The 10,539-nt window shown below is 52.2% G+C and overlaps 1 protein-coding gene across 1 annotated transcript; it reads left to right on the top strand.

The window, feature by feature from the left end:
• The first annotated feature begins 672 nt into the window (after positions 1-672).
• On the top strand, positions 673-5,684 carry HPD (4-hydroxyphenylpyruvate dioxygenase). The gene is made up of 14 exons (XM_057377746.1): positions 673-729; positions 949-975; positions 1,695-1,757; positions 2,458-2,562; positions 2,680-2,722; positions 2,808-2,890; positions 3,009-3,098; positions 3,188-3,291; positions 3,451-3,528; positions 3,691-3,853; positions 4,176-4,247; positions 4,960-5,082; positions 5,218-5,334; positions 5,414-5,684. Exons 1-14 carry the CDS (start codon positions 727-729, stop codon positions 5,522-5,524), a joined length of 1,182 nt encoding a protein of 393 aa, XP_057233729.1. The 5' UTR covers positions 673-726; the 3' UTR covers positions 5,525-5,684.
• Positions 5,685-10,539: the final 4,855 nt, after the last annotated feature.

Genomic DNA, 10,539 nt, shown 5'->3' with positions numbered 1-10,539 from the left:
TCCCCACCTCTAGATCCCCASCCCTGCCCTCCGTGCCGCTGACACCCACTCAGGCCCCTGTGCTCATCCTCCCTGGTCCTGCTGGTGGCTCCGACTTCCCAGCACTCCCAGTCAGGTGGAATTTGTGCCCTGGTGCCTCCCCTGGCAGGGCCATCTCCCGCCCCTCTCCCTGCTGCTCTCACACTTGGGGTCCGTGCAGCGCTGAAGGTGGCACGGTGTTCTCCCTGCCCAGACACCAGCACAGAGCCAGCTGGACTCTGCCGGCTCTCCTGGCTCMGAGCTGCCCGGGATGACGCGTCCCCACCGCGGGGTGAATGTCCCCRRGGGCAGCGGGCGGGCCGGGGGATGTGCTGCCCTGGTTGCATCACCCAGTGCCGCTGTGACCCCGGCACACACGGGGCAGGGTTTGGCTGTGGGGTCAGCAGGATCCCGGCCCACCCCAGAACCTCACGTGCTGCCCTCAGCCCCTGCACACTCACCCTCAGCACCCTCCACGTTTCATCCCGCAGTGCCACAGCCAGGGCTGCAAAGCACCCCGTGACACGGCCCCAGTGACCGCCACCACCACCCCCAGGCTGGGCAGCTCCCATTCCAAACCAAACACATCCCTGGGTTGGTGGTGGGAGAAGGTGGGGCCGAGGAGGAGCCTCCCCGTCCCGCCGTTATATTAAAAGCCCTCCCGTTCTCGTGCTCTCTGAGCTGCTGTCACATCGCCGGGTCACAAAAATGGTGAGAGACAGCAGATGGGAATTAATTTAAATATTCGGGGCTCCATGGCRCGGGACGTCTTGGGAGATTTAAGCTCTGCTTGGTTCGGATTTTCCAGTGGCTGTGCTGGAAGTGGCACAGCAGAACTGTTCCTCACTGCCCGACCTCTGGATTCGGCTCGCTGGGGGCTGCCGTACCTGCCCGTCCCGCTAATGTCTCTCTTTTCTCATTCTCTTTCAGACGTCTTACACAGACAAGGGAGAAAAGGTAAGAGCTGAGYCGTGTCCCTGTCCTGCCCCTCTGCCTGGCGTGAAACATCGGCCGGGTCGGTGCAGATTGTATCCATACCTTGATTATCTTGATTCCCCCAGAAGTAAAAYTACTCTGGCTGGGTCACACAAGCTCGTTGTTTTAAATTAGTATTAATAATCAGATTTCTTTGGTTTTCTTCTGGTTTGGGAGGAGAGTGACAAACAGGAGATGATGGGTATTTCCCAGTCAAACCAATCCTTAAGCAGAATCCTCATTCCATGCAACATTCATTTCCAAATGCTGAATTTTTGGTCACTTTTTTCACTTTTAAAGTGTCTCCAGTGCCGGCTGTCCTTTGCCAGGCTGGGCAGTGGTGGGGAACGGAGCAAAGGGGGATCTRTCCTGGCGCTAGCAGTTGTGTAAGAGCTTTTGCAGGAGAATTAATCTTTAACACAGCGAGGTTTGTGGATGGGCAGCCCWCTGGGACAGGCACTTGTGGAGGACACTGGGAGAACTGGGACTGCAAGCCAGGGCTTTGCACCTTCCAACCTGCAGTGCAGGATCCTGTGGACCTGACTGYAAAGCATTTTGGAAAGTCTCCACTCAGGAGATGTTCCAGCAGTTAATTCAGACGCACTTGCAGGAGATGCATTTCCAGGGTCACGGCTGCTGCTTCCCCCTGCTCTGGAGCTGTGCAGCAGCAGCAGCTCAGCCCTGTCTTCTCTTCCTTTTAGCCCCAACAAGGCCGCTTCATCCATTTCCACTCCATCACCTTCTGGGTCGGCAATGCCAAGCAGGTGAGAGGCTGCGGCCACCGGGCACGTGTGCCAGGGGACAACAGTGCCAGGGGACAGCGGTGCCAGGGGACAGCCGTGCCAGGGGACACCTCCCACACCAGCACAGGCCGGGTGCTGCGGGCATTGGCTGCCGGGGGGGTGGTGGCTCGTCCCAGCAGCCCCTTAGGCCGGGGATGTCCCCAAGCCCGGCCCTGGCCCGGTGCCGATGGCCTTGGTGGCCCTTGCGCAAGGTGAGGGGCGGCTGCYGGGGGCGTGCGCAGGGACCTGGGACATGTGCAGCAGCACACGTGGCCGGGCTCAGCCRTGGCCACCATGTCCATCTCCATCCCTGTCCTGGGCCGGTTAAAAACCCCTCTGCCTCACAGCCGAGCTGCTCTTCACCCAACCCTGCAGGACAGGAGACAGGCAGAAATGTTTCCTGCTGCATGGCAGAAGTTCCAGGGGCAGCCCTTGCAGAAGTTCCAGGGGCAGCACTTCCCACTGAATTTGGGCTTTTTCCTCAATCTGGGCCCTTTTTTGCCTCTGCTTGTCCCCCCTGGGCCGCTGGAGGAGGCAGAGAAGCTGCTGCCTGTGCCCMCACACACACACAGACACACACACAGGACAGGTGTGGCTCACACTTGCCATGGTGGCCGTTATCCCTGGGCTGTGGGCCACCAGCACCCCAGCTTCAACCAGAGAAACCCTTCCCTGCCCACAGGCTGCATCCTACTACTGCAACAAGATGGGCTTCGAGGAGCTGGCGTACCGGGGGCTGGAGACCGGCAGCAGGGAGGTGGTGTCACATGTCATCAAGCAGGACAAGGTAAGGGGGCCCTGGCAGGGGAAGATGAGGTGGGGTCAGATGTGTGGGTGCTGCCAAACCCACCATGAAAACATCACCCGTGGCTCCATCCTCACCTCTCATCCTCTTCCTTGCCAGATCGTGTTTGTTTTCTCATCTGCTCTCAACCCTGGGAATGAGGGTAAGGTGTCATTGAGGGGGATGGRGTGGGAATGGCCAGGGCAGAGCAGCTCAGCTCATGCCTGTGCTGTTCCTCCTCTGGGCAGAGATGGGGGAGCACCTGGTGAAGCACGGTGACGGYGTGAAGGACGTCGCCTTCGAAGTGGAAGACTGTGACTTCATCGTGCAGGTGGGCAGCACCTCCACCCCCTCCCACACAGCCCCAAAACAGTGAGGGGAGGCTTTGGGAACATCCCCCGCAGCCCAGAGGAGCTGTGGCAGGACGGGGTCTCTCTCCTTCTGCCCAGAAAGCCAAGGAGCGTGGAGCCGTGGTGGTGAAGGAGCCGTGGGTGGAGCAGGACAAATTTGGGAAGGTGAAGTTTGCAGTGATCCAGACGGTGAGTGGCAGGGCAGGGTGGGCTCCAGGCTGCACCTGGGAGGTCCCAAATAAACAAAGCCATGACACCACCGCCTTCCTCCTTTGCAGTATGGTGACACCACCCACACTTTGATAGAAAAGCTCAACTACAAGGGTCTCTTCCTCCCCGGGTACCACCCGCCCCTCTTCAAGGACCCCCTGCTGCCCAAGCTGTGAGTACTTTCCAGAGGGTCCTGCCTGGCTCTTTGCCATTGTGTCTGGGTGGGATATCCCACTGAGAGCTGACAGCTCCCCACTGCCTTGCCCTGAGCCCCCTGAGCTGTGGGGTGCCCCTGAGCCTGGCTCAGACCTCCCTTGACTTCATCCCACAGACCAAGCACCAAGCTCAGCTTTGTTGACCAYGTCGTGGGGAACCAGCCTGACCTCCAGATGGTCCCAGTGGCTGACTGGTGAGCGTGGGAGAGCTGCTGGGAGGTGGGATGGAGCAGCAGCACAGCTCTGCTGGTCCCACCACTTCCACTGGGGGTGGTTGGAGCTAATGAGGCCAGAGCAGGGCTTCCTTACTGTGGGATGGAGCAAGGGGTTGATTGTGCCCGTTATGGCCTGGACAGGTACCAGAAGAACCTGCTCTTCCACCGTTTCTGGTCAGTGGATGACAAGCAGCTGCACACCGAGTTCAGTGCCCTGCGCTCCATCGTGGTCACCAACTATGAGGAGACCATTAAGATGCCCATCAACGAGCCAGCACCTGGCAAGAAGAAATCCCAGATTCAGGTGAGTGAACACTGCTGGTGGAGACACCTGGCTGCCCCCACTTCCAGGGAGGCCTCAGTGAAGGAAAAGTGACCGAGGGTCAGTGATTTGGAGCCAGAGCAGACCTGCTGTGCTGAAGCAGCTCCTAGAAACCAGTCCTGGCTCTGCCTGGGTCAGCCAAACCCAGGGGAAGCCTCTGGTCATAGCCAGTTTATCCCAATCTCATCAACAGGGTCTTTTTGTCATTCCATGGTGCCCCTGAGCAGATTTTGCCCTCACGTTTTTAAGCCTACACCCATCTCTTCGCACACTGTCACTGCCATGGTGACATTTTTCCCTGCAGGAATATATCGACTACTATGGAGGGGCCGGAGTCCAGCACATCGCATTGAACACCCCTGACATCATCTCAGCAGTGAGTGCAGCCCTGGCAGCCCCTGCCCTGGAACACCCTGTCCTGGAACACCCTGCCCTGGAACCCCCTGCCCAGGAACCCCCTGCCCAGGAACCCCCTGCCCCAGGAACCCCCTGCCCTGGAACCCCCTGCCCAGGAACCCCCTGCCCCAGGCCATCCTGCCCCAGCTCTGGGCACAGTGTCCATCCCAGGAGAGTGGTGGACCATGACCCCTGTCAGAGTACAAGGACACAGAGCAAACAGGGCTTTGTGCCGTGGTTGTTTTACAACCAGGATTAACTGCCCAGGGAGTCAGTGCCTGCACCTGGGAACTGCCTGTCCCTCCAGGGGKCTGCAGGGCCCTTGGTGGCACCTCTGTCCTTGAGGGGTGACCCTGGGAGCCCCCCCAGCCCATCACCCACATCCAGCCAGGGCAGAGACAGGTCTGGGTTGAGCCCAGTTGCTGCTGAGCCCCCAGGTTTGGGCTTCTCTCCGGACCAAAGGGCCTCCAGAGRTATCAGCAGGTCAGAGCAGGGTGAAGCCTCCTTGCACAGCTCTGCCATGCTAGGGGAGGGCATGTTGGGCCTGCCCACTCCTGGTGCCACAGTGAGGTGATGAGCCAGGCTCCCATGCTTGAGGAAAGTCCTCTGGCCCAACACTGGCCATGCCAGGGAACACTCCTGGCACAAACCCCTCCCCACCTGAGCCACACTGGGTCTCCCCTGCCTTGCAGATCACCAATCTGAAGCAGAGGGGAATGCAGTTCATGGATGTGCCCTCCAGCTACTACCAGGTGCTGCGGGAGAGGCTCAAAACTGCCAAAATCAAAGTGAAGGAGAACATCGACAAGCTGGCGGTGAGTCAGACAGGGAAARGCTCTGCCCAGGGCTGGAGCAGCTCCCCAGAGTGCTCTGCAGGATGTGAGCAACACAGGGAGCCCCACTTGCTCCTCTGTGGGTCTTTGAGCTGTTGCTCTGTTTCGTTTCTCTAGGAACTGAAAATCCTGGTGGATTTTGATGAAAAAGGMTATTTGCTCCAGATCTTCACCAAGCCAGTTCAAGACAGACCCACGGTTTTCCTGGAGGTGATCCAGAGGCACAACCACCAGGTTGGTTTGAGGATCTCTCGTTGATCCTGGTCCCCTCAGGGCCACCAAACCCCATCCTGTAACATTCCTGTCTCTGCAGGGCTTCGGCGCTGGGAACTTCAAGTCTCTGTTTGAAGCCATAGAAATGGATCAGGATGCCAGAGGAAACCTGACTATCCTGGAGCCCAACGGGGAGACCAGGCGCATGTAGGGGATGGCAGGAGGTGCCACCCCCGCCCCTAAGGAGCTGATTCCCAAACGAACTGGGAAACACCCCATGTTTTGGTAAATAGCCCAGACTTAAGAGCCACAAACCCACGGAAGCCACTGCCAAGTTGGACACGTSAAAGGACCCAACACCTCTSCCAGCCCAGCTCYRGCATTGCCCTTCGGTGACTTCCTGRRAGAGGGGGTGTGGGAAATTGCAAACACACTCTCAAAAAGCAGCTTAATCTGATCCAAACCACGGAATTCTTAACRAAGGGCAGATTTAAGGCATGTGCCAAAGCCACACAGCTACAGAGGAAGACAGAAGAAACAACTGGGAGTGCTCAGATTTAGTCTATCCAAAGTTTTAATTTTAGCTACACGGAAAACTGGGAAAGCACAGAGGCATTTGCCTCTCTGTGCATCTCCTTTTGTAAGATTTTGGTTTAATTGCTTTTAGACCCAATCTTGAATTTGAATTTGCTGAGAATAAACATGGTTTTAGGGTAGCTCCAACACTCTGGAATAAGAATTAATCATATTTACGAACTTCAGCCTTTCCAAGGCAGTGCTATTTACAGTACCTGTAAATTCCTGCATTAATGATGGGTTGGGGTTTCTCCCATGTTTCAAGCAGTAATTGCTGGCATTGGCAGCGGTTCCTTGGCTCAGATCCTTCCTGGCTGCATGTGCAAAGTCCCCTCTGGGTGTTGCTCTGCTGGTGTCACTGTCCTTTGCACGGGGAATTCCTCCCCAGCACAATAAATCCCTTTTCTGACACGGCCTGAGTGCGTGCAGAGTCCCTGTGTTCCCTGGGGCTGAGGTGCAGCACTCCCACAACCCACAACCCTCACCCCACAGCTGCTGAAGGACACCCCGGGCTTTCCAGTGTCCATGGTGTCCCCAATATTGCACAGTCACCCCCAAACCCCCCTGTTCCCCGTTTTCCAGCAGGGAAGCTGCTCAGAGCCTCAGGACACGAGTCCTTCCCCAGCCCCATGGCAGCCCCCCCAGGCTGAGACCTGGAGCTCTGTGCTCACTGTGGAATCAGGAGCTCTGTGCTCACCTCTGGAATCCAGAGCTCTGTGCTCACTGTGGAATCAGGAGTTCTGTGCTCACCTCTGGAATCAGGAGCTCAGCTGAGTCTCCTGCAGCCCAGGCTCGGTCCTGTCTCTTCCTCCTCCATCAGCCATTCAGGTCCCTGTTCCAGGCATCTCATTTTGTAAAGCTCAGAGAAGCCACTGTGACCCCCCAGAGCCCCCAGCAGCAGCCCATGGTGATGGGGTATGTGGGGCAAACCTCAGCAGCTCCCCCAGCTCCCCCTTCTCTGGATCCAAGGGAGCAGAACTAATCCACATTTCACAGAATCACAGAMTATCCTGAGCTGGAAGGGACCCACAGGGACMATCCAAGTCCAGCTCCTGGCAMTTTGAATAAACTGATTTAAATAGAAAAAATCTCAARAGCCTCTGGCCCCAACAGCCTCATGGCACCATGGACACCTCACCTGGTGGTTAARGGCTTTTGCTTCCATAGAGTTAAAAATAAATAAAATGAATATGAACTCAGAGCAATCCAGGGCAGAGCTGGAGGAGCAGGGACCCCTCACCTGCCAGGCTGGACATGTTTGGGACTCCTGGGTCACTGTCAGGGGGCTCTGCTTCAGCTCTTCAGGGTTGTAAAGGTTTTTAATACTGAGACAAAGTGTATAGAYTCAAATCACACTCGTATTTCTTTTGTGCAATATTATGCTGCTCAAATTTCAYTTCCTGCTCACCAGAATTAATATTTTCAGTAAATTTTGCTGAAAATCAGTTCTTCACACTGTTCTTGCTCTGGGTCTGCTTCCTTGAGCTCTCACAGTTCCCAGCACAGATCTAAGAGCAAAAAGCTACCCTGGCAATATATTAAGCACAACGTAATTTTTCTGTAAGAAAAGTCAGTATATTTATGGTTTGCTTTATAAAAGTTACTATAATACAATGGTACATAGTATTCAATTCACAAAAATATGAACAAATATATACAGCATGACACATCCACAACAAAAACACTTTCTTCAAAACAAGATACATACTGGTGACAGATTCTATATGCACAAAACATCCCTAAATTTATAAATTTGCTTAACGAAAGAAAAAGCAGAAATCCTAAATCTTCAAAGCAGAGTTGTTTTTTTTTTAAAGGAACTTAGAAAAAAAATTTTATTTTTAAATTTATTGCAAACCATTTGACCTGCCTGCTTTAAAAGGAGGCCCTTGATTTCCACACTGGGAATTAAAACAACCAGAAAACTGCAAGAATTGGGAGCTGGGTGTTCTTCCACTTTGCTTCAAAACTGCCCCATTGTTTTAGAGTGTTCTTCTTGATGTGTTTCTCTTCACTTGGACAAATCCTACAGTGGCAATTAAGGAGGAAACTCATAAAAACAAAACAAATATTAAACTGAAAAAAATCCAGTTGCAAATTCGCTTAAATACACTTTAGGGTGTCTATTAGACTGTACACATTTCCTCGCTTGAAATAAATAGATTTTGCACATTAGGTTTCAGACTGAGGGAGGGGGGAAAAGAAGAAGCCTTGACTTGGCAATTTTTTGTCTTCAGTTTCTTAATGCTTCTAATTTAATCTATTTATTTGACAAAAAAAACCCCGTATTTATACAGAATTTACATTATACAAAGCTTGACACAAGCTGTAAATGCCACCAGCTCCTTTGCTATACTCAGTCCTTCTTCCTCCCCATCGTGACATGATTTAGAGCTGGAATCTGTTTAAAAAGAACTCCAAATTACAATAGTCACTTTTAATAAACTATTTACATGCTCTTGAAGTACAAAGAAATCAGCAAAAAAATTTCAACATGTTTCTACAAGAAACAGTGTTTGAAGAGAAGATTCTTGAGTTCGCCTATGTACAGAAGATGCATTTTTTATACTTCAAAATCCTTTTTTTTTCCTTAAATTTTTATTTTGTACAGAAATGCACTGAAATGATCCCTGAAAAAGGTCACAAAAACCAGAACTGAAACTACTGTATAATTTGCTGGAGTTTAAAAATGATGGGTTTTCTTTTTCCTCGTAGAAAGAAGCTGTTTTACACAATATAAGTAACTGCAAGATGAGCCCCATCCCCTCCTGGGCYCCCCAGAGTCACAGAGCCCTTTGGGAGCAGCCTGGCACTGCAGAGAGTTGTGAACCCCCTGGATCCTGCACCCTCAACTCACACCAGCTGCAAACTCCAGGTTAAAGTTCTGTTTCCATCATTTTGCTCTGTTCTCTTGGGTCACTCCTCCCAGCCAGATGGGATTTTGCAGGGAGCACAGGCAATCTCTCTCTTTTTTTTTGTCTTAGGCTCCAGCTGAAGTGACAAYAAATTTGGGGATGGGTTTTTCAGTGTCTGTAAGCAGCACGGGCTGGTGAGGTTTCTCTTTTTCCCTGTCCCTGTTTCCATGGGKGCTGGGGAGCCTGTGCTGAGTGTGAAGCTCCTGCTCTCCTCTCATCCCATCCCTTACCAAGAAAAAGGCAAAAAACCCGGAGGGATTTGAGGCATCTCCAAAGCACATCTGTGCCTGCAGGGACCCAAGGAGATCCTGGCAGGGACAGAGCACCCATGGAAAACATTCCCCAGACTTGGAGTCCTCACCATAAAATGATTTGTTTGGGGGTCAGGCAGCTTCCCAGTCCAAGACAAAATATCTCCCAGGTAGGACTCTGCAAGCCAAGATTGGGGGAAAAAGAGAAGCCTCCGATTTGGCTTTGAAATAAGATTAACATGATTTTTGGGAAGTGCTGTGGGCTCAACAGCTCTCTTTCTTCCTGGGGAACTGCTGGGAGCTCGGCTCTTCTGAAAACTCACATTATTTGTCTGGGATYCTAAAGGGGATGGATTACAGGCAGTTTCAGAAGTACCAAAATGATTTAAATGCTYGTGATCTTTGGCACCCAAATCCTTTTGGTGCTACTGAAAAAGCACAGTGAAGGAYCTGAAGGTGACAGTGACTTTCCTCCCTGCCTTCCTCACCAAGGATTAAGGCAAACTGCAGGGGCTGATCCCACCCAGAGCACACTGATATGCTGGGAAACACAGAACTGCCAGCAGATTCTCAGGGCTGGGCATTTGGGGTGTCCCCACCCCACAAATCCACCATTTAATGCACTGGTTTGATGGAGCAGAGAAGGCCAAGGACAGGAGCTTCAGTTCTGAGCCATAGGAAACTTCCATGCATTTCCAAAGCTTTAAAAGTCAAAGGCCAAGCTGTAGAGATGCCACCTGGAGAACTGACACATTGAATCTCATTCCAAAAAAATAACAACTAAACTGAGCAGCTGGTTTATCTCCCAAATGCCATCCCTGCAGTTCCAACYAACATTCAGTGACAAAAACTTGTTGTGCTTCTCATAATTTTAGGTTCTGGGTCAGCAACACCCAGTTGTTGGGAGAGATTTATGAAGAAGGGGGGAAACAACAAAACTGAACTGAAACAAAAGCAGAGATGGACCATGGACTGTCCAACCTCAGGGACAATTTGCTCACCCTCAGCCAGGAGCACAGGTGGGATTAAGGCAGTTTGTAGCACTCTGTGTGCTCCTGCTCTCTCAGGCCTTTTGTCTGCAGAAGGAATTCAGGGGCAGAGATTTAACCTACATTCCAACCCCCACTCAGCAGGCAATGACAATTCCATGGAACAGCTGAAAAAACTTCCAGGAACCTTTTTTTGCAAGGCTGTCACCTCTGCTGGTGGAGGTTGTGAAAGGCTACAAGTTTTGGTCTGTGGGGAGAAGGTTCTCAGTTATGCAGATCATCTTCCCATTTCATCATGACATTGCAATTCCCCTTAYAAGCCAATTAAAAAGGGTTTAGGTACAACTAATCTCTACTTTTAAAGCAGGAGAAACGCAATGCAAGTTGAAAAGCTGAACCTGTCTATACCTGAACAGTCGTGTAACACTTCCAGATCTCATCCAAAGAACTATTTTTTGGTGTTTTGTTCCAGTTTYAAATGGAACCTCTTGAAGA

This window comes from Malurus melanocephalus, unplaced genomic scaffold (genome assembly GCF_030028575.1).
Source record: "Malurus melanocephalus ecotype Western Australia unplaced genomic scaffold, MMel_1.1 scaffold_325, whole genome shotgun sequence".
Lineage (NCBI taxonomy): Eukaryota > Metazoa > Chordata > Aves > Passeriformes > Maluridae > Malurus > Malurus melanocephalus.
Note: the sequence above shows the minus strand (reverse complement) of the source record. Positions and strands in the feature narration are given on the sequence as shown.